This window comes from Lepus europaeus, chromosome 2 (genome assembly GCF_033115175.1).
Source record: "Lepus europaeus isolate LE1 chromosome 2, mLepTim1.pri, whole genome shotgun sequence".
Lineage (NCBI taxonomy): Eukaryota > Metazoa > Chordata > Mammalia > Lagomorpha > Leporidae > Lepus > Lepus europaeus.
The window spans coordinates 129,366,311-129,393,873 of record NC_084828.1 but is presented as its reverse complement, the minus strand read 5'-3'; the positions used below and the strand labels follow the sequence as shown (position 1 = coordinate 129,393,873).

The following is a 27,563-nucleotide window of genomic DNA, read 5'->3' as shown; positions in this document are numbered from 1 at the left end:
CTAGAGCTGTTTTTCAGATATTTAGTGTAAATAATCATAAGGCTAAAACTCTAGATGGGGTTTTTTTCTCATTCTCTTTTGGGGATCTGGAGGAATGGCACCACAACCAAACCTGTGCAGCGCTACATACACCCAGATGGTCCCTACAAAGAAGCTTCACCGTGTAGCTGGAACTCCACTCTAGGCTTTAGTTCACAGAAGATGGAAAAAGCACAGGGCCAGGAGGAAGTTGCAGATGTGAACCAGGCTCCACCCACTGGCAGGAGGAAGGAAGCAGAGTGTCTCCAGGAGAAGTCAAAGATGCTGAGCAGGAAGAGTAAGTCTGGGACATAATCACCCACATCACTTTCCACCTGCACAGCAGGTACCTCATGGAAGTTACCACGGGGACCAGGTTTCTGCATGTGTTCTGTAGAAGCTCCTTGACAAAGACCTGGAGAACAACACACACCGCACATGCAGGGTTGCAATCCACCAGAGCCCAGTTCATCAGTCATGCCAGAAACTTGCAGGGTGTCATTGACAAATTGGTACCAAGCCTCCAAGAAGGGACATGAGGAGCCAGAGAGAATTCCATCACACACTGGGCATGGAAGTGCAAGAAGACACCAAGAGAGGCATGCTGTGCCCCACAGCATTTAGGTCCCCACTTGAAAAGTTAAAGCAAAGCAGAGGTCATTTCAACCAAGAGGAAAGCAGAAGAGAAGTAGGAGAGGACAAGGGTTTGCACAGAAGCTGGAGTAGGTGAACAACTCTGGGTGTGCAATAGCAGCAAACCTCAGGTTTCTAACACAAGTGGATTGTTGCCCTCCCAGGCCAATGGTTTTGCACCTGAAGGAGCCAAGAAGCTGAGTACTTCCTCCATTAAGGAGCTGATTTTACAGCCACAGAAATCACAGCAAACCATTTTAAATAGTAAACAAGATACTTTGATTCTCACCCTATTCCACCTCCTCCTCCTTGTTTTTAGCCACTTTGTGGAGATTTTAGTTTAAAAAAATTTCTATATGTTCTGGCAAGTATTGTGATAAGAGCAGCATGGAGGATGGTTGAGGCCAGAGATGGTGAACACAGAAACTCATTTTCAAATTTTGTTAAAATAGGTTGAAGAATTTAATCAGAGAGGAATGGCATACTCTGACTTCACAAATGGGTGGGTGAGGAAGGGAATGAGTAGTTGGATGGTAGATGAGACACCTGCAAGTTGAGGAAACATGCAGAATCAAACAGAAGCTGGTAATCTGTGGTAGCAGGTGGGTTGGTGGGCAGGGTGGTGAGCACAGAGTTCAGAGGCAGTGCCTGTGTGAAGATGTACCTGGGCAGCAAGGAAAGGCTCTGCACTCAGGAGGAGGCCTTGGAGCCTTATCTGGGAGAGTGGTTTGATATAGAGCTTTAAATACACATCAAGTTGGGCTCATTGGATTCTGAACAGCAGAAGTAGAAGCAGCAGGTAGCAGATGTCACAAGAGGGAACAGTTATGGTAGCAAAGACAGAAGAGTGGGCAAAATGGGACCCTCAAAAAAGGGAAGCTAGATTTTGTGACTGGAACATGTGGCTTGTCCTTATTTGAGAAAAATATTTTTGATGGCTTAACTAGGTTACAGACCTTGAGATGTATGGACCCTAACTAAATCCAATGACAACAATTCTTTTGAGGGTTAGAAGGAAGGTCAGACACACAGAGCTATGTGGGATCCAAGCACAGACTGTAGGATTCACCAGAAGCTAGCATGGGCAGCCGGGGCCATCCCTCCTTTGGTCTGAATGTTTCTCCCAAAGTGAATGGATAGAAACTCGGACCCCAACATGGTGGTGTCAGGAGGAGCCGTGACTGGACTTGCATCCTGGAGAAAAACGCCTGCAGGAGCCTCCTGTAGTCCCTGAGGGCAGCCTCGGTCCTGAACACATGGATTTCTGCTCTTTCTCAATGTTACCATCAATTTTGTGTTGTAGCAGCACAGAGGGACACAGCACTCCTCAGGGGTGTTGGTGAGGCCATCAAGGGACCCGATTTCAGCCTTGAGACATCCTTAGGTAGGGACAGAGAAGGATAAGAGATGTACTCATGTGTAGCTCCAGGAGAAACCAAGACAGGATGTGCAATGAGGGGAAAGAGGAGACAATGGGCAAAGGGTTTCTGCTGAGTTTCTGTGCAGGGCAGCAGAATGGCTCTGGCTCCCTGAGGAGGTGGGGGTGCTCATCTGTTGGTGAGGGAGATTGTGTTTTTAGGCACAGGGTAATTATCACCTAGGGCAGGAGGAGGGTTGTTTCTATGTAGCCATCAAAACTCACCAGTACAGAGGGTGCAGCTCACTGCTAGGGCTCATGTTGTGTCCCAGGTCCCCAAGTCCCAGGAAGCCTTTGTGGGGAGGGGGTAAACACCTCATTGGCTGGCATTGGGGAGCAGATGGAGAGACAGTGGTACTGAGGACACAGTCACTGAGACCCAGCCCTGTGTGTGGACTTGGAGCACTGAAGAGGGCCTCTCCACCAAGAGTTGCTGAGACTAGTGGGGCTTCCAAGGTGGTCTCACAGGCTGAATGTCCTCGCTTCTTCAAATTTGCTTCAGGGTGCAGCGTGTTTCTGTGATGCTCTCAGCCAGCCTCATTCCCAGCTCCTAGAGCCGATTTGAGAAACCATCTGGGTAAACACCATATGCTATCAGGTAATTATCCATAAAAACAATGGGAAACCCTGCACCCCTGTTAGCATGGCCAGAATCTAGAACCCTGGCAAGACCAAGTGTGGTGAGGATGTGGGCAGCAGGAGTCCCACTCACTGCTTCTGGGGATGCAGAAAAATGTGGTCCCTCTGCAGAGGACGCAGAACCATGTGGCCTCTGCGGGATGTGCAGAACTGTACAGCCCTCTGGAAGACCACTTTGCATTCTTCCAATAAGTCCCATTCAGTCCCAAAACCAAATATGCACACAGATCTTCCTGGCTGCTTTACTCATACTTGTCCAGACATGGAAGGACCAAGGTGTTCTTCCACAAACAACTAGATAAACAAACTGTGGTCCCAGCAGACAATGACATTTCATTCCATAATAGAAAGATGAGGTGTCTGTCGGCTTGTCAAGGACACAGGGAATCCTTATCTACAGGTTGCTGAGTTAAGAATCAGTCTGAAGGGACACCCACTGTTTGATTCCAACTCTGAAGGCAGCAAAACCATGGAGACAGTTAAGAAATCAGTGGATACTAGGTGTCTGGGACAAGAGAGAGATGGAGAGGGTCTGGCGCTGTGGCATAGCAGGTAAAGCCGCTGCCTGCAGTGCCATCATCCCATATGGGCACTGGTTCGCGTCCCAGCTGCTCCACTTCTGATCCAGCTCTCTGCTATGGCCTGGGAAAGCAGTAGAAGGTGGCCCAAGTCCCTAGCCCCCTGCACCTTCATGTAGACCACACTGCACCTGAGGGCCCTGGTGGTAGTGGGCCAGGGACCTCCTCAGATGAAACAGGTGCATGCTCTGCGGGAGGCTGTGACCCTCTAGGCACTCATTTATACCCACAGTCTACAATATATGCCTTCTAAGGTGATATTATTTCTCTCCTTAGGCTTTTGTTGGCAAATGTTCACAGAAGCTTTATTGCAAGGGTCATAAACTTGCAGATAACTTCTATTTGTTTTAAAGTGCTCTTTGGACTTCACTAAGAATTTCTGGACTGCCTAGGAAATGAGAAACTGAACTGTGGAATTTGTATTCAGCAAGTTATACAATAGTGTATGCAGAAGCTCAAGACATACAATAACAAACCAACATATTCAAAAGTGCATTTCATTTGTAGCATTGCTGAAGTGCAAAGACCCAAAGAGAACCACCATGAGAAAAAAGACAATTTTGCTTCTGACTATGGGGGTCCTAGGAGCCTATTATATTTATACTCCTCTCCCCGATAATATTGAGGAACCGTGGAGACTGATGGGCATGATTGCAGTATCCAATACAATAACAAATTTGGTAAGTTCAGATTTTCTCTACTCTTTCAATAATCAGGTAATTATAAGGAAATGTTTTGGGGTGTTGTTTTAATTTCTACTCTTTTGAAAATTTTGCTGTTAAAATTTGCATGGCATTATATTTCATTGATTGAGTTTTAAATTTTTTCATTTATTTGCTTAAAAGGCTTAGATGCAGAGAGACATTTGCTAATTTGCTGCCCACAACATTCAGTGCTCCATCAGGCTGAAACCAGGAGCTGGGAACTCAATGCAGGTTTCCTACATGAGTGGCAGGGACCCGGCTCCTTGAGCCATCACTTGTTGTCCACCAGGGTGTGCATTAGCAGGAAGCAGAAGTTGGGAGAGCAGTTGGGACTCAGATCCAGGCAATCCAATGTTAAGTATCAGCTTTCCAATGAGAGTTTTAACTGCTATGCTATATAACCAACCCATTAGTGCATATAAAAACACTTTATATTCTTAACTTCTTTAATGCAGAAACCTAATTGAATAAATATAGAGCACATATCCTGGTGGCTTTGATTGTAAATATCAAAAAAATAATACACTCTGGATGAGAAAAAATTTTAAATCCAATTATGAGTCTAATGGAATGAAAACAAACAAATCTTAGGGTGAGTCTGATGGTGTGAATTCTGAGGCATGCTTCCACAAAGGGGCTTGTTGGAAGTGTGGACATCAGAAGGTAGGATGAGTAGCACTGTGAGTAGTCACGGAAATCTTGCAATAATGCTGGATTCAGATATGAAAATGCAGTCTTACTGAAATATTTTGTAAAAAAGGTCATGTATCAAAACGCCAAGGGAAAATGGACAACACAGTGATTTCAAGTAGAGGAGGTAAGCTATGGAGGTAACAGGGCAGCTGTCTGACTGAATGCCACCCGAGCCCACAGCTATCCCCCTGGTTCCCTTCTAATGAGGCCAACTGCTTTTAAATAAAACCATACATAGTCCCTTTAACCTCCTCTACAATCTATAGTTATAGCCTCCCTGTTGCTAAAAACATTTTTTTCAATATCACTTAGCTTGGGAATGAAAACTAAATTATTATCTAATCCCTTGCATGCTTTTTCTAGGAATTTCAACTCCTTTTTGCCTTTTAGTGTGACTCTGAAAAAGTTTTATAGGTGCTTTATTATAATTTATTCTCAGTTACTTGATCATATTTATTAAATTTATTAGTATAACTCTTGTTACATATGGGTCAATTTCATGGGACTATGGCTTAAAGTCTCTTTTTAAAGTTATTTTTGAGTTATATATAACAGCATTTTTTGGTCATTTTGTTGTATCGGACTAATTATATATATATACACACACATATATATATATATACATGCACACAAATATAGTCATTTTTCTAATGTGATGTCATTCTTTTAAATCTCTTTCTACTTTTCTCTTTCTCTTTAATTTTCTCATTTCTGTGTTCCATATTGCTTTGATATTGTTTGAATTTACTTAGGAAATTATTTTGTCTGCTTTTATTCCTTGAGTTCTATTAACGTTAGTACTCATACCAAATTTTAGTCATCACTCCTTCTTTTAACTAGCAATCATCTTCCAATATCTACCTTCTGAACTATTTTTTCTGCCTCCGCCAAACCTTTACTGGCATTGTTGATAAAGGATGTTGCTGCTCTTGCCGCTCTTTCCCGCTGTTGCCTTTCACTGAAGATGTTGGCTTACCAAGGGGACCTCCTTGATAGTTTGAATGCATTTTGCTGCATATCACAGCACTGAAACTCTACTTGACTTTCATTTTTGGAGAAATGCTTCCCATCTTTACTTGTATATGGCTCCTTTAGAGCCCTCTTCTCTCCATCTTAGTCTTGCACATGGTCTTCCCGCCGCAGCTCTCCACACAGGTCTGCTGATTTCAGTTGCTTTTGCATATTTATAGCCCATGAGTTTCTGTGGTTCTCAGTTGCTTTGAAGAAATAATTCATCATTGTGATTACTGATGTATTATTTACTTTCTTGTTTTGTGTATTTTCCTGCAAAAGAAAAGTGCAGATTTATGGGGACTTAAAGTCCTCACCATTGTTTTTGTTAAAAATCAAATTTATTGATCACGTATATTTGATTACCATATAATATTAATCTTGAAGAAGTTATTCTTTCAGTTTGTCTCTCTACCCTCCCTCTTCCAACATAAATCTAACAACTTGCTTGACTGTATTGCCTGCTGATCCTTTAAAGGGGTATACCAATCAATTTGAGCAATGGTAAGGAATGGTGGGAACTCTCAATTTTAATAATTCAGTGATGATTAATGAGTCATTGGATGGAAAAAACTCTGAACTAGTTTGAGATGTAACATTGTTTCCTAGAATACGAATGGCAAATATCTTTTAAGAGATGAGTTCTGATAGATTACCTCGAAATATATCTTGAAGGCTGGCACCGCGGCTCACTTGGCTAATCCTCTGCCTGCAGCGCTGGCACCCTGGGGTTCTATTCCCAGTTGGGGCACCGGATTCTGTCCAGGTTGCTCCTTTTTCCAGTCCAGCTCTCTGCTGTGGCCTGGGAAGGCAGTGGAGGATGGCCCAAGTGCTAGGGCCTGTACCCACATGGGAGACAAGGAGGAAGCGCCTGGCTCCTGGCTTCAGATCCGTGCGTGCTGGCCATAGCGGCTATTTGGGGGGATGAACCAACGGAAGGAAGACCTTCTTCTCTGTCTCTCTCTCTCTCTCTCTCTGTCTCTCTCTCTCACTGTTTAAATCTGCTTGTTAAAAAAATTTTAAAAATATATATCTTGAAGGCACTGTGAGGTTGCATTTGGGCTTGGTGAGAAATATGGCGCTCAGCACTAACAGATCTATCCCAGATGAAGGATTCTTAAAATTATTCTGAAAATAGCGTACGACTCATTTTTCTGAGTTGTACAGTTTTCTTTAGTTGCTTGAGGAGTTTGAAGATTGTAAGTTTTTGGTCATTTTCAAAAAAGATGTTTCATTCTCATCTGTTTTTTGTCTTTGTCATTGATTCACCCAGCCCTGCTCAGCTTTTCCTGGGGCTATGGGTTCTCAGAGATGCACTGGTTGGGGCCAGTGTGTGAGAATCTTGAATCCGAATGATCATTCATGTCTCCAATTGCTGAATAACCACAATTAATATGCAAATCTTGAGAATGAGTGTCATTAATGTTTCTCAACTGTTTCTCACCAGAAATTCAATTATCTCATTTTTGTCTTGGGGTGATTCTTGTGTGACTACTTAAGTTTTATGAAGAATCAAGTTTTTATGTAAATTGAGGTATATAAATTCAAGTTGGTCATAAATTTTCTTTTTTTTATTTGATTTTTCAAACTTACACCAAAAACTGGTTTTGGATGGGTGGGTCTTGTGGCATGGTTTGTTAGGCTACTGTTTGAGACACCCATGTCCCCTGTAGGAATGCTGTTCAAGTCTCAGCTACTCACCTTCTGATCCAGCCTTCTAACACATCTGGAGGCAGAAGATGACAGCCAAAGTACTTGAATGCTTGCCATTTAGATTACATTTAATTATGTTTTGTTTGCTGCTTGCTAGAGGGAATACATTGATTTCCTTGCTAATATTCTTACAGAGGAGGACTGAACTACTGTCTTCTGAAAACATTTCCTGACTCTATAGCCTGAACCCAGCTTTCCAGGATGATTTAATCTATATGCTCAAACTTGTTACTTACCTTGCAGGTTAATTGTGAAATTCCTCCCCTTGATACAAAATTTCAGATTGCTGTGGTCTTCCTTACAGAATCTAAATATTTTAAACATTCACAGCTTTTCAGAGCCAACAGGTTAAGATCAAACAGAGCATCCATCACCAAGTATCTCTACACTGGTCAGTCAGAATGGGTGCTCAGGCCTCTTCCTGTCTGAGCATCCTATTAAAGGTTCTCATTATTCTGCTTTGTACTGGATAGACTGTAGGTCTATCTCAACTTCCAGTGCCTGGCTCTGCAGTAGTGGACCATCAGCCCATGGTAACCAGTAACATTGTCATCTGCACGAAAGACCTGATGTCTTCCAGAAGAAATTAACACTCTGGGGAATCCTCTGAGATTGACCCAAAGTGTCCATGCAAAGGCTGCATTTCTGATGGCTCCTCCCTGAGTGCTCCCAGACAAGCCGGGGATTGAGTCCCCAGTACTCTTAAAGGGAACTCCTGTGAGTGAATTTGTCAACCCAAGTATAGCCAAATATCACTCCGGTTTGGAACACTTAACTTCAGTGGATCTTATTCTTCAGATCAGTCAGACAACACAAAGTACAACTGAAGTAAGAGTAACTGAGAATTCATTAAGGAAACTTAAAAAAATAGGAAACTTTCAAATTGAACAACAGAACAGAAAATAAAGTTGCACATTATCATAGCTGGAATGTAAAGATGTGATTGCTTTATTGATTGTGTCTCTGCCTCCAATGCTGTTTTCAGATGCACACCTGGAAGTGACTTTTCCTTCATGCCTCCTTGTGTGGAGCTGGCCTTAGAACTGTGCCAGACAATTTGCAGGCATCTCTGTTTTAACTAGAAGCTATGGCTATGCCTATGGCTTTTCCCTTTAATGAAAATTCTTTGCTTGAACATTCTCTACTCCAGTTTCAATACTGATACCAAAGTTCAACTCCTGTTTGAAAGTTGCTCCCCAGGAAGCTAGTTTATCTACACAGTGAAACTGGCCAAGGTTTCTTGTGAATACTTGTGAAACATGAAGTTATGCTACTTTTTGAGTGTTTATGTACCCATTTCTCCTACTTGTCTCTGAGCTTCTTTACAGTAGAGGACTTTTCTTTTTACTTATTTATTTTGTAATCAAACTATACAGTGTGCAGTCTGTCAAGTTACAATTTAAATTATTTAAATATGTTTTTTTGACCTGTGACAGCTATTATGGAAAGGCAGCAAAAACCCAGTATTTCTGTTTCATTCAGAATTGCCTGTCAGAATATGGATATGAGAAGACCATAAGGAGCACATATGCATTCTTCTATGTTCATAAACAACAGTGACATCTGTTATCTGTAACCTATTTTCCCCTTTCTCTTTTTGTAGTTTCTGTTTGCTGAATTCTTAGGAATCAACCATTTTATGAACATCGCAATGTTTTTCATTTTCCTTATCGAAGTCCCACCCACATCTGATGAAAATGTCACTGTGACAGAGGCAACATTCAACGGCATTCCCGTCCGCGTGTATGTTCCTAGAAGAAAGTCTGAGACGCTGAGAAGGGGCTTGTTTTATATTCACGGTGGCGGCTGGTGTTTGGGGAGTGCTGGTATGTGACCCTTGGTTGAATGGTAACAACATCCTTCAGCTCTCTGACAGTTTTTCCTTTGGGCTTACGTTAATTTGAGAAAAATATTCCATATCTGTAACAAATGCAAAAAGTTGTATCAAATCTCAGGTAAGAAGAGAAAGTGTTTCATGAGCTTAGAAATTTGTTATTAACTACTTTTGATGGAATGTAGCAGTGAAAACCAAAATGAAATGAGTCAAACAGTGGATAAAATAAGTGGAGATGGTGACACTAGTCCTTCAGTGAACTTTGATATGCAGGAAGTGAGAAATAAGCTTTTAGAGAAGCACAGGGTTGATTAACAATATTTTGTGCTATTTGTTATGCAATTAATTATATTTAATGCATATGATATTTGTATGTAAGCATATATTTACTGCATTTAATATTATTCATAATTTATTTCATTATATTTATATGTATCTTATTTTATGTTTCATATTATAAATGTACTAATATGTGGGAATTCTATGAACAACTTTAACTTTATTGAGGTTATTATTGTATTGAAATTGACAAATGTTGGAAAAATTTTACCCTGGAAGCAGGCAAGGGGATTGGGTTTTTTCTGACTCTGGAGATAGGGAAAGGAATTCGAGTATGAGGGAGGGGAGCTATTTTCTGTGACAGGAGCAAAAGAAGTATTGCTGATGGGCATTGATATATATCAGGAATTAGAGCTGGAGCAATAAGTAGGGTGATTTTTTCACTGTCTATAAACTTCATCTGTAGAGCCTTCAGCTGATACTAAAGTGATATTTCTAACACAATATATGACCACAGCAAACCACAGCTTATGTCCATGGACCTCCACTGCTCGAGCATTTGTTTAAAAATTTTGCATTAAGATATTCTCAAAAAATGGGCATATGTTTTGGGAGGTAAAGGAAAAAAGGAATCACAGGCTCCAATATGTAAGAATATTTGCTTGATGCTCTTCCAATATAAATGAAAAAATGCAATAAGTTAGAATCCAAAATATAGGTGTTAGTTTTATAATGATAAAGTGTTTTTTTTTTTTTTTTTCTGACAGGCAGAGTGGACAGTGAGAGAGAGAGACAGAGAGAAAGGTCTTCCTTTTGCCGTTGGTTCACCCTCCAATGGCTGCTGCGGTAGGCGCGTTGCGGCCGGCGCTTCGCACTGATCCTATGGCAGGAGCCAGTTGCTTCTCCTGGTCTCCCATGGGGTGCAGGGCCCAAGCACTTGGGCCATCTTCCACTGCACTCCCTGGCCACAGCAGAGAGCTGGCCTGGAAGAGGGGCAACCGGGACAGGATCGGTGCCCCGACCGGGACTAGAACCCGGTGTGCCGGCGCCGCAAGGCGGAGGATTAGCCTAGTGAGCCGCAGTGCCGGCCTATAATGATAAAGTTTTAAGACCTAGTGCATACTAGTTTTCATTGCTACAATCCATGAAATGTACTTACTAATAATAAATTTCTAAGCTCATGAAGCACTTTTTCTTCTTACCTGAGATACGCTACAATTTTTTGCACTCTCTCTACTGGTCTCCAGAGTCATTCCACTGTCCACAGATTTCCTCCCTTCCTTACAAGAGTATCCCCTTCAGTCTTCTCACTTCTAACAGTTTATAAATGAAACACTCTTCCTGGCAAGGTACTGACCACTGTCTGGGGAACCAGGGTAGGAGCTGCGGACCGCAGCACTGGCAGGCTTTGTTCCTCTCTATCTCTGCTGGGTCTTGGAGTCGCTGTTTGCAGTTCTGTCACCTCTTTACTGAAGTGTACTTTCATTCAGTGGCCTCAGTTCTAAGATTTTATACATGGAACTCTTTCCCCAGCATGACAGTGTCCCCAGTGTTTACTATTCTTTCCATGTTTCCCCGAAAATGGTCTGTGACAATCTCATATCCTAATACTTTTCCTTTACCATTGTAGACGTATATACCTCTTAATTCTGCTACATCTATTTTTTCTTTTCTTTTCATTATCTTATTTGGAAAAAGAGCTTTGCTCACTACAGTGACAAATAAGTATGATCTATATACAACCTGTACACATGCCAAAAACAACCAAAAACTAGTAAACACCAAAATTCATTCCTGCCTAGAAACATGCATATACTTAAATCAGATCTCATTTCCCTCTACTGCCTCTTTCACTCTCCATCTCCCTGCTCTCTCCCTCCCTCCCTCCCTTCCTCTCTCTTTCTGAATTGCTAAAATCTAATATAATTTTCTATCAGCACTATCTTTACTCTTCCATTAAAGCACAGATTATTTTATATTATTGCTGTTAGTTTATATACCTGCCACTCCCACCACTACTTCCAGCAGATGTGTCTTCCTTAAACTCAGATGTTATGTGTTTGTGATCTCAACATCTAACACCTGCTAAAGTAAAAAAGTTGAGATTATTCTTGAGTATTCAAAATTATCAAGTGCGAAGATGTAGGAAGACAAGAAAACTGGCCACCCATCACTGAGCAGAATTTATGTTATATGGTGGTGAAGAAATATTGCAAATATGTCACAGAATACATCTGTTAGGAACAAAGTATTCCAGTAAACCTTCTTTTCCTGAAAAATACATATTAACTCATTTGAATGTCTCTGAATTTGTTTTCTTTTCTTGCAGCAGTGTTTTCTTATGACTTTCTCTCAAGACACACAGCCAATAGACTTGATGCTGTTGTCGTTTCAACCAAGTAAGAGCACTGGTCAATTGCTTTGGGATTGGGCAGGTGCCTTATTTAGTACGGCATTATCAGCTTTACTGATCATTTCTCTTTTTTACATAAATTAAAGTGCTACATCTTTGGATTTAATTACCTCTGCTGGTTTCCTTGGCTAGCTTCCTTAGCAGAGTAATTATGAATAAAGGCTTCAGAAGTAGAAAATAATGTTCAAATATTAGCTTACCATTCCTTTGTGTGGCCTTGTGCACATTGAGTATTATCTCTTTAGTTCAGGTTCCATTATGATTCATATAATTGAGTTATTTTGAGGAGTAGAAAGATGCAACAGCAGTGAGTTCAATATATAACAGTCAGAGCCAGTGTTGTGACATAGCATGTTAAGCCTCCTCCTGAGATGCTGGGAACCCATATAGACGCTGGTTCAAGATCTGGCTGCCCTACTTCTATTGTGCCCCTGCTAGTGCCCCTGGGAAGGCTGCGGAAAATGGCCCAAGTGTTCGGCCCTTACACTCCTGAGGGAGACCCAGAAGAAGCTCTGGAGTCCTGCCTTTTGCCTGACCCAGCTCCAGCTGTTGCAGATACTGGTGGAGTAAACCTGTGGATGAAGATCTCTTTTTCTTGCTTTCTCTCTCTGTAAGAGTTCCTTTCAAATAAGTAAGTAAATCTTTAAAACAAAAAAGGAGCTAGTCATCTAATTGCAAGTTAGAACAGGCGAATCTATTCTCAAAAGGCCTTCTAGATTAATAATATAAAACAAACCTATAGGAAGAGTGAGAAATAAAGAAATTATGCCAAATGTAGTAGAAAGCACATGCCAAATTGATCATTAAGTGAACATAGAGTAGAATAATTTCTAAGATCTTTTTCCCAGAGCTAGTGCTGTGGTTTACGGAGTCAGGTGTCCTCCTGGCACAGGCAACCCCTGTGGGCCCAATTCCTGTCCCGGCTGCTCCTCTTCCAATATAGTTCTCGACTATGGCCTGGGAAAGCAGTGGAGGATGGCCTAAGTGCTTTGGGCCCCTGTACTCACTTGGGAGACCCAGGGGAAGCTTCTGGCTCTTGGCTTCAGATCTGCCAAGCTCCAGCTATTGTAGCTGTTTGTGGAATGGACCAGCGGACGGAAGACCTTTCTCTTTGCTCTCCCTCTCACTGTAAATCTGCCTCTGAAATAAATTGATAAATCTTTTTCAAAAAGACCCTTTTCCAATTTATTGCTTCTCAGTAAAATATAATGATTACAAAGCAGCTTTCTGGAAAAAATGTTAGCTGGGGAATTTATTGCATATTCCTATTTTTTAGCTTAATCCTAATCTAAGTTTGTATGTATGTACATGCGGGTAATTTGTGAACATGTTACATTGTTTCTTACTTTCTATTTTTTGCCTTTTTTATTTATATAAAGAGAACAATTTCATGTATTGCATACATACAATTTAAAGCCCATAATAATACTTCCTGCCCTCCTTCTTGCCTTTATCCTCTGTTTTTTTCCTTTTAATTTTTGCAATAACATAGTTTCAATTCTCCAGTAAATAAAGAATTCAACAAATAGAAAGTAGAAAGAAAAACACTGTTCTTCAAGAGTATAGATTAAGGCTATAAACAATATTTTTCATCAGAATGAAAATTGTGAAAGCGTCTATATTTTGCATCATTATAAGGATGAGGTCTGTCTGCTATCATTTTATAACTATCAAAGCATGAAATTTAATGGAGAATTCTTGTCCCTTGGTTTAAGAGTTAGAACAACGCACAAATGCTTTTAAACTAAGAAAAGTTGGTTTGAAATTATTCTTCTGCCCACAGCTACAGACTAGCTCCTAAATACCATTTTCCCATTCAGTATGAGGATGTCTATGGTGCATTAAGCTGGTTTTTACGCAAAGATATTCTTGAAAAATACCGTGTGGATCCTGAGAGAGTTGGTGTTTCTGGCGACAGTGCTGGTGGGAATTTAGCCGCAGCGGTGACTCAGCAGGTAATATAATCAGTTTTGCTTTATTCTTAAAAGTATCTTAAAAGTCAACATTTATTTCATATATTAAAATATCATGTAATTGTGTCATATTATTACTATGTTACACAGCAGATATGCATAGAGATACATATTGGAGGATATTTATCTAGATTTTCTATTCCTACCTCATTCACTGTTCTTTTTTTTTTAAAAAATATAAAATGCTCTAATAGATCATTGATTCAAGTGTGATTATTTTTAAGCAGTACCCTCTTTTGTGAAATTAGGGGATGTATTTGTGAAATCATTCAATGTCAGATCTTCAAAACTAATGAACTACATCCATCCAATTATCATCAGTGTCATATGCTAAAACTTGTGTAAAGACTTACTCCCCCAATAACTAAATGGTGCATAGAAAAAATGTGAGAAAAGATACACACATTTTTATTGTGGAAGAAGGTATAATTTAGAGATTGTCTATAAATTTCTATAACAATTATTTAGCTAAATTTTTAAACTTATTAGCTACCAATTCAAACTATGACATAACTATTAGATTATGGGTAACATTGTTTTTGTTACTGGCATTCTCAGCTAAGAACGAAATTTGGTATTGATGTTTTTGAAGTAGTGTTCCTAGACGAAAAAATCATACAATTAATATAGACTTGCAAATTAATTTCTGCAATTTAATGACTAACTCTCTTTAAAAAAAATTGCACTCAAATTCACAGTTAAGTAAAGAAATAAACATTTTGCAACTGTATATTTTTGGCCATTCTATGATTACAATAACATTTTTATGATTCCTAACTAAAGTAAAAACAAAAAAAATCTGTGATTTTTTTTTCTAATATACTGTAAAACAAATATATAATACATTTCATAAATTGATGACAATTCTAGGAGAGACTACAATAGGGAGCCTGTTGCTCTAAGAGGCAGCTTGATTGCTGAAACTGGATTAATGTTAATGGGTGACCTTGGAAAAGTCACCTTATCTGTTCAAACAAGTTTATTTTCATTGTGTTGCATAATAAACCATCCCTCTTAGTTCAGTTTCCTATGGGGTGAATTAATCTCTAGTGTGAATCTAGGTAAAATATTTTATAATATTCTGTAAAGTGTATAAAAACAAATAAGTTGTAGCAGATTCCTAGAAGAAGAATTGAGATTTGGAAAACAAGTAAAAATTTGATCCTAAAAATAAAATTATTAAAATTGATCTTTTTATGAATGGCTTAAGTACTCTTATACAGCAGAAAATATAATTCATACATAGAACGATAAGTGATATGGACCCTTTTGATTCAGATACTATGCAAAATTCCGCAAAATGAAACATAAAGAGCCAAAAAGATGGAAAATATAGAATAGAAGGTAAACAAAACAGATACAGTCAGGGAATTCAATATAGTTTTAAGTATTATATGGAAAAAGAATGGAGGGAATTGAAAAAAGAAATATTTTAAAATTAAACAGTTCAATTTTGTTTTTGACTGATGACAGGTATAAAAGCGTAGATAAAAGAAGCCCATGAATACCGAACATAATTTCTGCAAAGGTTAATAATGAATAAATAGGATTCCAACCAGGGAAAGATGGCAGAAAAAAAGGCAGAGGAAGGGGATTCCTGGGGGAGTGTTGGAGAGAAGTTTGCAGTGGAAACTCTGCAGAAAGAAGAGGGGTGGAGATTCTAAGAAGGCAGAATAGGGACTAGTGTCCTGCTCTAAGGGGTAAACAGGTAGAAGAAAAAAAAAAGTGAGGAAGTACATTCTAGGGAAGAGTGAGAAGGAAAACCACAGTGGAAATTAATAGAAGGAAGACAAACACATTGGATTGGTTTGGTAGGTGCAGACGTGCAGAACAAACTCAGACACAACACATGACCCCAGACAAAGAACCAACTTTGGAGAATGAAGTGAAATCCAACCGCAGCAGCCAGTGTCACTGATGAAAAAGCTAGAGGGAGAGCTTGGTGTGAATCCAGCATGGAGCCCTAAAGAGGATAGGGCACCCACTGACATGATGGGAGAAAAAGGGGGCATGTTTCTCTTTTCCGTTCCCTCCAACAATTGCACCAGACAACCGGCTGCGAGAGTGCACTGTGTTGGGCATAAGCAGCAGCTGTGGAAGTTCTTCTGCATGTGTCCAACAACTGGCTGGCGCAAGATACCATCTTGTTAATTATAGCGGTGGCAGCAGTGCCTCGGTGCACTCACTTAGCAACTGGCGAGGAGAAGGCAACAACATTGTGAAGCAAGTGGAGATTGCTACAGGAGGCTCTTGTGCACCCATCTGATCCAGAGATTCTACCAGAGGGAAGACTTCCATGTTCTCCACTGACTTTGAGTTTGGCTGGGAGAATTAACAGGAGGATGGGCACTCATGTAGGACTGTGAGGTGCCTTCAGCTCTTAGACTCAAACCAACTAGGTGGAGCACCCACAGGCAGCTGGCTCTGGGAATGTATCTACATCTCTGTAGACAGGACAAGCTAGTGGGGAGGAGAAGATCCTCTGTACTCTGAGAATATGGGTGCCTTATGTGCTTAAACTGAGAACTGTAATTGCATGAGAGGGTGAAGGGTATAGCTTGGTCTCTGGGCAATTGATGGGAGTGGCCCCACATGCTCAGAGCTTCCTGGTTTCTTGGGATGGGTCATTACAACTGGGTCCATGCTCATACTGAGGATTGAACAGATCTTTTGTGCAGCTCATACAGCAGCTTGGATGAGTGTTGCAACCACTGTGGACTAACACCTGGGCATTGATAACCTTGGAAGAGAGATGAGGGTGTGACCATACCAAAAGAGGTGATCTTACCCTCGTTTCTGCTAAAAGAAAGAAATCTAATGCATTCAACTTCGGTGTCCCCCTGGATCCTTGCGCAACCCTGGGGCACCAATCAAATTCCCCTGACCACACATAGCACATATCTCTGGGAATTCACTGAAACAGCAGGAACTCCACTAAGCCACAGAAACATAATTCAAACACAAAAGCCATCAGAGGACAAAAATCAACAACTATTTCAACAAATTCCTAAAAATAAAGGCAGAAATTCAAGAAGCAATAATAAAGAAGAAAACATGAACCCTGTCCGAAGGAACACAACAACACTTCAATATTAGAATGTGAAGATGAAGAAATTGATGAAATGTCTGAAACAAAATTCAAAGGATTAATCATATGATTACTCAGAAGCAATGAGGAGCAAATTTACAAAGTAAAAAATATCATCCATGACATGAAAGAAAATTTTCACATGAAATTGAGATTTTGAAGAGAAATCAATATAAAATATTAGAAATGAAAAATTTAATATGCCAAATAAAAATACAGTGTAAAGCCTTAACAATAGACCTGGTGAGGCAGAAGAAGGAATATCTGAGCTAGAAGACAAGTCTTTGCAAATATTTCAGCCAGGCCAAAAAAAAGAAGAAATTGAATAAATTAAAAAACAGTGTTGAAGATTTATAGGATAATATCAAATTACTCAACATATGGTTCTTAGGAAGTACTGAGGTGGGGAAAGAGAGAATGGATTAGAAGGTCCATATAGTGAAATAATTACAGAAAACTTCCCTAAGAACTGGCATGCCCAAGTCATTAATTATCAGTAGAAACCTTGAATGTAAATGGCCTAAAGTCTCCAATTAAAAGATACAGGTTGGTTGAATGGATTAAAAATCAAGACCCATCTATTTACTTCCTAGAAGAAACACACCTCACCAACAAAGATACATACACACAGACTGAAAGTGAAAGGATAGAAAAAATATTCAATGCTAACAGAAAGCAGAAAAGAGGCCGGCACCACGGCTCACTAGGCTAATCCTCCACCTGTGGCACTGGCACCCCAGGTTCTAGTCCAAATTGGGGCACTAGATTCTGTCCTGGTTGCTCTTCTTCTTCCAGTCCAGCTCTCTGCTGCGGCCCAGGAAGGCAGTGGAGGATGGCCCAAGTCCTTGGGCCCTGCACTCCCATGGGAGACCAGGAGGAAGCACCTGGCTCCTGGCTTTGGATCGGCACAGTGTGCTGGCTGCAGCGTGCTGGCTGTAGCACCCATTTTGGGGGTGAACCAACAGAAAAAGGAAGACCTTTCTCTCTCTCTCTCTCTCTCTCTCTCTCTCTCTCTCTCTCTCTTTCTCCACGTGTCAAAAAAAAAGAAGAAAGCAGAAAAGAGCAGATGTAGCCATCATAATACTAGACAAAACCACTTTAACAAAAAAACTGTTAAAAGCGACAAAGAAAGGTACTCTGTAATGATTAAGGGATCAACTCAACAGGAAGATTTGACTATAATAAATGAATGTGCATCCAATTCCAAGGAATCTGGTTATTTAAAACAATAATACTGTATCTAAAGGAGACATAGACTCCAATACAATAGTAATACAAAGCATCAACACTACACTTTCATCATCAAAGGAACAGAGCCCAGCCCAGTGGCGTAGTAGGTTAAGCCTCTGCCTGCCACATCAGCACCTCATATGGGCACCAGTTCATGTCTTAACTACTCCTCTTCAGATCCAGCTTTCTGATATGGCCTGGGAAATTAGTGGAGGATGGCTCAAGATCTTGGGCCCCTGTACACGTGTGGGAGACCAGGAGGAAGCTCCTGGCTCCTGGCGTCTGGCTTCAGATCTGTTCAGCTCCGACTGTTGAGGCCATCTGGGGAATGAATCAGCAGATGGGAGAATTCCCTCCCTATCTCTCCCTCTCTCTGTCTGTAACTCTACTTCTCAAATAAATAAATAAAATATGTTTAAAAGAAACAAGAGAACTAATCTACACTATGGACCAAACACACCTAACTGATATCTGCAGAACAGTTCATCCCACAATTGTAGGATGCATATTCTTTTCACCAATGCGTGGAACATTTTCTATGATAGACCATACACTAGGTCGTAAAGTAAGTCACAAATAAATAAAAAATTGAAATCATACAATGTATATTTTCTGACCACAATGGAATGAAGGTGGAAATTAACAACTTAGGAATCTCCAGAAATATGCAACACATGGAGATGATACAGCATGCTCCTGAATGAACAGTGAGTCATAGAATAAATAAAAATAGAAATCAAAAAATTTCTAGAAATGAATGAATATGACAAGACAAATGTCAAAACTTATGAGATACAGCAAAAGCAATGATGAGAGAATTTTATAGCAATTTGTGACTACAGCAAGAAGTTGGAAAGGTATCAATAAAATAAGCAATCTATATATCCTAGGGGAAAAAAAAACAGCAAACCAAATCCCAAATTAGGAAGAAAGAAATAATTAATATTAGAGAAGAAATAAATAATTTTGAAACAGAAAATACAAAATATCAGTGAAATGAAGAGCTTTTTTTTAACAAAATAAACAAAATTGATACACCACTGCCCCAACTAAACAAAATAAGGAGAAGATCCAAATCACTAAAATCAGAGATGAAAGAGGAAATCTAACAACAGATGCCACAAAAATTCTTTATTTCATTGATTTTTTGTTTTTTTTTTTTCTGGGGGGGTCAATTTTGTTTATTTCTTCTATAATTTTTTTAATTAAACTTTTATTTAATGAATATAAATTTCCAAAGTACAGCTTATGGGTTACAATGGCCTCCCCCTCCCAAAACTTCCCTCCCACCCACAACCCTCCCCTTTCCTGCTCCCTCTCCCCTTCCAATCACATCATGATTCATTTTCAATTCTCTTTATATACAAAAGATCAGTTTAGTATATATTAGGTAACGATTTCAACAGTTTGCTCCCATATAGCAACACAAAGTGAAAGAAAAATACTGTTGGAGTACTAATTATAGCATTAAATAACAGTGTACAGCACGTTAAAGACAGAGATCCTACATAATATTTTTTTAAAAATTAATTAATTTTCTATGCCATTTCCAATTTAACACCAGGTTTTTTTTTTTTCATTTCCAATTATCTTTATATACAGAAGATCGATTCAGTATATAATTAGTAAAGATCTCATCAGTTTGTACCCACGCAGAAACACAAAGTGTAAAAATACTGTTTCAATACTAGTTATAGCATCACTTCACATTAGACAACACATTAAGGACAGGTCTCACATGGGATGTAAGTACACAGTGACTTCTGTTGCTGCCTTAACAATTTGACACTCCTGTTCATGGCATCAGTAATCTCCCTAGGCTCTAGTCATGAGTTGCCAGGGCTATGGAAGCCTTTAGAGTTCGCCGACTTTGATCTTATTCCGATAGGGTCATAGTCAAAGTGGAAGTTCTCTCCTCCCTTCGGAGAAAGGTACCTCCATCTTTGATGGCCCCGTTCTTTCCACTGGGATCTCACTCACAGAGATCTTTCATTTAGGTCTTCTTCTTTTTTCCTTTCCATGGTATCTTGGCTTTCCATGCCTACAATACTCTCATGGGCTCTTCAGCCAGATCCGAATGCCTTAAGGGCTGATTCTGAGGCCAGAGTGTTGTTTAGGACGTCTGCCATTCTATGAGTCTGCTGTGTATCCCACTTCCCATGTTGGATCTTTCTCTCCCTTTTTGATTCTATCAGTTAGTATTAGCAGACACTTGTCTTGTTTGTGTGATCCCTTTGATTCTTAGACCTATCCGAGCCATCGAATGTGAACTGAAATTGATCACTTGGACTAGTGCGATGGCATTGTTACATGCCACCTTGATGGGATTGTATTGGAATCCCCTGGCACATTTCTAACTCCATCATTTGGGGCAAGTCTGATTGTGCATGTCCCAAATTCTACATCTCCTCCCTCTCTTTTTCCACTCTTAAATTTAACAGGGATCACTTTTCAGTTAAAATTTAAACACCTAAGAATAATTGTGTGTTAATTACAGAGTTCAACCACTAGTACAACAACAACAACAAATACTAAAAAGGATAAAGTATTACATTGTACATCTAAAGTCAGGACAAGAGCTGATTAGGTCATTGTTTCTTATAGTGTCCATTTCACTTCAACAGGTTTCCCCTTTGGTGCTCAGTTGTCGCTGATCAGGGAAAACAAATGGTATTTGTCTCTTTGGGACTGGCTTAATTCACTCAGCATGATGTTTTCCAGATTCCTCCATCTTGTTGCAAATGACTGGGTTTCATTGTTCCTTACTGCTGTATAGTATTCTATGAAGTACATGTCCCATAATTTTTTATCCAGTCTACTGTTCATGGGCATTTGGGTTGTTCCCAGGTATTAGCTATTGTGAATTGAGTTGCAATAAACATTAATGTGCAGATGGCTTTTTTATTAGCCAAATTAATTTCCTTTGGGTAAATTCCAAGGAGTGGGATGGCTGGGTTGATGGTAGGGTTATGTTCAGGTTTCTGAGGAATCTCCAGACTGACTTCCATAGTGGCTTAACCAGTTTGTATTCCCATCAACAGTGGGTTAGTGTCCCTTTTTCCCCACATCCTCTCCAGCATCTATTGTTGGTAGATTTCTGGATGTGAGCCATTCTCACCGGGGTGAGGTGAAACCTCATTGTGGTTTTGATTTGCATTTCTCTGATTGCTAGTGATCTTGAACATTTTTTTTTAACTTTTATTTAATGAATATAAATTTCCAGTGTACAGCTTATGGATTACAATGGCTTCCCCCTCCCATAACTTCCCTCCCACCCGCAACCCTCCCCTCTCCCACTACCTCTTCCTTTCCATTTGCATCAAGATTCATTTTCAATTCTCTTTATATACAGAAGATCAATTTAGTATACATTAAGTAAAGATTTCAACAGTTTGCACCCACATAGAAACACAAAGTGAAACATACTGTTTGAGTACTAGTTATAGCATTAAATCACAATGTACAGCACATTAAGGACAGAGATCCTACATGAGGAGCAAGTGCACAGTGGCTCTTGTTGTTGACACAACAAATTGACACTCTAGTTTATGGCGCCAGTAACCACCCTAGGCTGTCGTCATGAGTTGCCAAGGCTATGGAAGCCTTCCAAGTTTTCCGACTCTGATCATATTTAGACAAGGTCATAAAAGACAGAGTGAGGATAGTAACCAATGATCCTAAGAGTGGCATTTACCAGGTTTGAACAATTATACAGCATTAAGTGGGGAAGAGGACCATCAGTACACACAGGTTGGGAGTAGAGCCATTGGTGGTAGAGTAGAGGTTATGATTACAAAGGAATGAGGCCCAAGTGCGCTAGACAGGGTCTAGAACAAAGGACAGAGTCATTATTAGATGTGCTAAGAAAGGTGCTATCTAAGCTACAATTAAGTTTTCTGATTGAGAGGCAAATAGAACCTGATAGAAGGGGCTTGATAATAATCTGTTGGGCTTTAGGCCTTGTAAGTTAAGAGGCCCAGACCTATCTATCTCTTCACATGGGGTATATCCTAAGGGAGGTGTGAACCTCCTAGGGGAAGGCACTCTGTTGACTTTCATTACTTGGCTGGCCTGGGAGGAGAGCTGGCCAGGTAAAGGCAGGTGGCATCTCTAACAAGAAATTTACAGTTCTGCCTGCAATGTTGCTGACCCTACTTGACCATCCCCTCAGCTGCAGTGGTCACTTTGGAAGTTGGGCTGAGTGAAGGGCTTTTCAGCTTAGAGCCAATAAGATCTGTGGCTCTGACCTGGGCATCCTTCGACTCCAGGGCAGGTCCATTTCCAGTGATCCAACTCTTGGCAGAGCTGCCAGGGCTCTTCACAAGCTGACTTCTGCTGAAGCCCAGGCTTACCACATTGAAAGCCACTGCAGTGGACTGGCCTGTTGGGTCTCCTTGAGGGCAGATCACTGTACAGATCAGTCATTAATAGGCCTGCCACCCATTGCTTCTGATGCCGAGCTTTCTTTTCCTCCTGGTTTGTGTTAAAGCAGACCAGAGGATGCAAGTCAAGGGAGTGCCCGTGTCCCATCTCTAATCTTCGGTGGCCTGAACTACAAGTCTATAGTCACAGGCATGTTCTGTAGTAGTTTTTCTAAGGTAGACAATGCCCATGAGGAAAATTATATTCTCACTTTAAAACTTTCTTTCCCTTTGGTCTGAAATGGAGGTTTTTTTCTACTTACTGTATACTTCGCTGATGGCGAAGTGAATCTAGCTATGAGATTATTATTTAAGTTCTTATTTTGGCTATGCTATTACAGAAAAATGTTAGCCATCTCTTTTATAAGGTCTAAAGATTAAATTGTGCGTCCTACAGATTCCTTCATAATAGAATTAGTTTCCTACCTTGAAGAGAATAGAGAAATGAAAGAACAAGTTGGGCTTAGAATAGAGAAATGAGGGAGCAAGTCCTAGATCGCTTGCTGACAATAGCAATATCACATGAATACTTAGCATACAGTTTCAACCATTAGATAACAACTTAAGAAAACATTTACCAGAAGGTCCAATGCCTTCTATAAATTTTAAGAATCATGTATTTGAAAACACCTCTTAAATATCTAACATGGTGTAGTTTGTTTAACCAGTAAACTTAAGCACAACCATATAAAATGTTTTTAGTTTCTTTCTACCAACAAGTTTAAAACATACGATACACAGATTCAGGTCACACAAACTAAAATGTATCTTTGATTGATTTTAGCAGCTTAAATTTATGGACAATCTTATCTATAAGCCATTTAAAATAAAACTCTTAATAAAATTTCCTATGTGGACATACAATATGTACACACATATAACATAGCATAATAGGCCAATATAGCAATTTTAATAATAGCTTTTAAAATCTTTAACTCTTTTTGTAGATTGCCAATTGATTTGAATTGCTTTTTGTTTTTAGATTACTTTAACACATTGCTTTAACAGAGCATCAGAGTTTAATTCTATGTCAAAGAGAAATTGAGCTTTCTGTGATCTTTTGCTGTGAGGTTTCCTTCCTTTACCTTCCTTCATATTGGTGACCATGTTTCTGTGTTTCTGTGTGTAACACATCTTTAAGCATCTTTTGCAGGGCAGGATGAGTGGCAACAAATTCTTTCAGTTTCTGTTTGCTATGAAGTCTTAATTTCACCTTCATTCACAAATGAGAGCTTTGCAGGATATAGTATTCTGGGCTGGCAGTTTTTCTCTCTTAGTACCTGGGCTATATCTCGCCATTCCCTTCTAGCTTGTAGGGTTTCTGATGAGAAGTCTGCTGTGAGTCTAATTGGAGATCCTCTGAGAGTAATCTGACGTTTCTCTCTTGCACCTTTTAGAATCTTTTCTTTATGTTTCACTGTGGTGAGTTTGATTACAATGTGTCGTGGTGAGGATCTCTTTTGGTCACGTTTATTAGGGGTTCTATAAGCTTCCTGTACTAAGATGCCTCTGTCCTTCTCCAAACCTGGGAAATTTTCTGCTAGTATCTCACTGAAAATGCCTTCTAATCCTTTCTTCCTCTCCATGCCTTCAGGAACTCCTAGAACCCGAATGTTGGGTTTTTAAATAGTATCCTGTAGATTCCCGACAATATTTTTTAGATTTCTAATTTCTTCTTCTTTTCTTTGGTTTGCCTGTTTTTATTATATCTTTTCTCCTACTAATTTTGATTTGGGGTTGTTGTTTTTCTGGGCCTTTTAAGATGAGTTGAAAGTTCACTTATTTGGTGCATTTCCAATTTCTCGATGTAGGCACCAATTGCTATAAACATCGCTCTTAACACTGCTATTGCTGTATTCCATGAGTTTTGATATGTTTTATTGTTCTCTTCATTCATGTCTAGAATTTTTTTAATTTTTCTTTTGATTTCTTCTATGACCCACTGTTCATTCAGGAGCATGTTCTTCAGCCTCTGTATGTTTGCACATGTTCTAAAGATTCTTCAGTTATTGATTTCCTGCTTTGTTCCATTATGATCAGAGAAGATGCCATAGTATGATTTCAATATTTTGAATTTGCTGAGACTTGCTTTGTGTAGGATAGGCATGTGGCCTATCCTAGAGAAGGTTCCATACACTAGTGAGAAGAATGTGTTTTCTTCAACTGTGGGGTGAAAAGTTCAGCAGATATAAGTTAGAGCTATTTGGTCTATAGTGTCAATTAACACTACTTTTTCTTTGCTGATTTTCTGTCTGGTTGATCTGTCCATTGCTCAAAGTGGGATATTGAAGTCCCCAATTATTATTGCATTAGATTCTATGTCTCCCCTTAGGTACATTAATATTTCTTTTAAAAAGCCAGGTGCCCTGTGATTGGGTGCATATACCTTTTTTATAGTCTTATGTCCCTTTTGAATTGACCTCTTAATCATTACATAGTGTCTCTTATCAGTTTTTGTGTTAAAGTCTATTTTGATTGTCATGCATTTTTAACTTATAGAAAAAGAGACAAAATTCCACTGGTGGCCATTTTTCATTTCCAAAGGTAGTGATTTTGTTTTTAAATCAGATTACATCTCACCTTTTTGCACCCACGAGCTATGTAGTACAATTACTTTAGCTTACATGACAACATTAAAATATAAACAATGCATGCAATATTGAGATTTGGAAAATCTTTGAGATATTTTTGTTTTTTCTATTCCTTGTAAGAGTCTAAGTTACTTCATACAGATACATTGTGTTTTAATGAAAACATATTTTTAAATGAAAATTTTTTATTCAAGCAACTAACTTTAAATTGTTTTTCAGCTCCTTGAGGATCCAAATGCCAAGGTCAAACTCAAGACCCAGTCTTTAATATATCCTGCACTTCAGAATCTTGATCTGGATTTACCATCATATCGGGAAAATGCAGACTTTCCAGTTTTGTCCAAATCACATGTAGCCAGGTTCTGGAGTGAATACTTTACCACAGACAGATCACTTGAAAAGGCCTTGCTCTTCAATCAGCATGTCCCAGTGGACTCAAATCACCTGTTCAAATATGTTAATTGGAGTTCCTTGCTCCCTGAGAAGTTTAAGAAAGGACACGTCTATAACACTCCAACCTATGGCAGTTCTGAACTGGCCCAAAAATACCCAGGGTTCCTAGATGTGAGGGCTGCACCCCTGCTGGCTGATGACACCCAAATGCGTGGCTTACCCCGGACCCATGTCATGACCTGTCAGTATGATGTCTTAAGAGATGATGGAGTCATGTATGTTACCCGACTTAGGAACAATGGTGTTCATGTGACTCACACTCACATAGAGGATGGATTTCATGGAGCCATTTCATTTCTGAATTTTAAAATTAGTAATAGGATGGCAAATCAATATATTGATTGGCTAACAGAAAATCTGTAGTAACAATCTAAAATTAAAATATGCAGTTATCAAGATATGCAATTATTAAATAGAATTAATGAAATTAAATTGAATTGACTATATTAAATTAAAATATGCAATCCATGAATATTAAAAGTTTTATGTTTGAATTGCTGTTTATTATCTGTGACCTACGTAAGATGCTAAAAGCAGAAGGATGAGGAAGATTAGGAGCCTGGACATGAGTGAGGTTGGAGTGGGATATTTTACTATGTTCCTAAATCTGTACAAATGAAATATACAAAATTTGTACATTTTTAAATAAATTTTTTAAAAAATAGTCTACATATAGTGCAATGTGTATGTGTGTGCATGTATGTGCACATGTGCATTTGCTTTTTAGTAGAAGCATGTTTTCTGTTCTATTTCTTAGATGTTATTCACTCACATCTATGCAAATACCTACTTTACTATTTGTTCTGTTACTTATTTCACTCCCTAACTTATAATTATAGCTTTTTATTTGCTTGATGCTATTTACCAACAATGGAAACTTGTAGTTTCTGAAATGCCAGCGTTTTGATTGGCATGGATTTAGAGTATTGGCATTCTGTCCTGCGGAAATTCCTATGAATCTTGGAGCCAACTACTTTAAAAATCTTTGTTCAACACACTGCCATTTGCCTATCATGGTAAAATCATTTCTTAATACATAACTGCTTATGTCCTGGGATACAAAAATTAATGCCAATGACATCTCACTTTACAAAACACTAACTCTTATCTAGAGACAAGTTGGAGATGTTGAGGTTGGGACAGAGACACCAAAAAACAACAGCTCCCCATTTGACTAAGCCCTGACATTAGTGAGTGAATCTAGTACATGTAAGAAATATTGTAACCAATGTGAAAAATCATAATCTCTGCAGAGTAAAGGGAAAACAAAATTAATTTTTGTATAATTAGACCACAGAGATTAAGCTGATAATATTTAAGTAGTGTTCGATCATTTTGGTGGTACACTGAGGAAGGCAGCCCAGGGTTAGCAAAGAACTCCTGCAAATTGGTAGAAACCAATAATGTTTCCTTTCTGCTCAGCTATTGTCAGATGGAAAGGGATGATGGGCAGATACTAGGAAAAACACAACCTTCATTTTTCATGTTTTAACAAGAAAAATGGTAGCATTCACAGAAACCCAGTCTTACCATTATCCACTTATACATAATTATAGAGAACCATACTTCATGTGAACCACATCAGATGGTGGCATTGCTTGAAGAGTCATTTTTTTTAACCTGAGCACATTATGTTAAAAAAAAAAATACCGACCTAGGGTTGGCGATATGGCATAGCGAGTAAACCGCCACCTGCGGTGCCGGCATCCCATATGGGCGCTGGTTCAAGTCTCAGCTGCTTGACTTACTATCCAGCTCTCTGCTGTGTCCTGGGAAAGCAGTACAAGTAGATGTCCCAAGTCCTTTGGCCCCTAACCCTGTGGGAGACCTTGGATCCTGACTTTGAATCGGCGCAGCTCTGGCCGTTGCGGCCAA

The 27,563-nt window shown here is 39.4% G+C and overlaps 1 protein-coding gene across 1 annotated transcript; it reads left to right on the top strand.

Moving 5' to 3' along the window:
- The first annotated feature begins 3,739 nt into the window (after window positions 1–3,739).
- On the top strand, window positions 3,740–26,267 carry LOC133749263 (arylacetamide deacetylase-like). Its single transcript, XM_062178483.1, has 5 exons — window positions 3,740–3,965; window positions 9,010–9,232; window positions 11,849–11,918; window positions 13,716–13,887; window positions 25,455–26,267. Exons 1-5 carry the CDS (start codon window positions 3,828–3,830, stop codon window positions 26,049–26,051), a joined length of 1,200 nt encoding a protein of 399 aa, XP_062034467.1. The 5' UTR covers window positions 3,740–3,827; the 3' UTR covers window positions 26,052–26,267.
- The last annotated feature ends 1,296 nt before the right edge of the window (window positions 26,268–27,563 follow it).

Coding starts and splice junctions, on each gene's coding strand:
- LOC133749263 (XM_062178483.1), top strand. CDS start 3,828: ATGAGAAAAAAGACAATTTTGCTTCTGACTATGGGGGTCCTAGGAGCC. Junction 3,966..9,009: donor CCAATACAATAACAAATTTG/GTAAGTTCAGAT, acceptor CTCTTTTTGTAG/TTTCTGTTTGCTGAATTCTT. Junction 11,919..13,715: donor GCTGTTGTCGTTTCAACCAA/GTAAGAGCACTG, acceptor TTCTGCCCACAG/CTACAGACTAGCTCCTAAAT.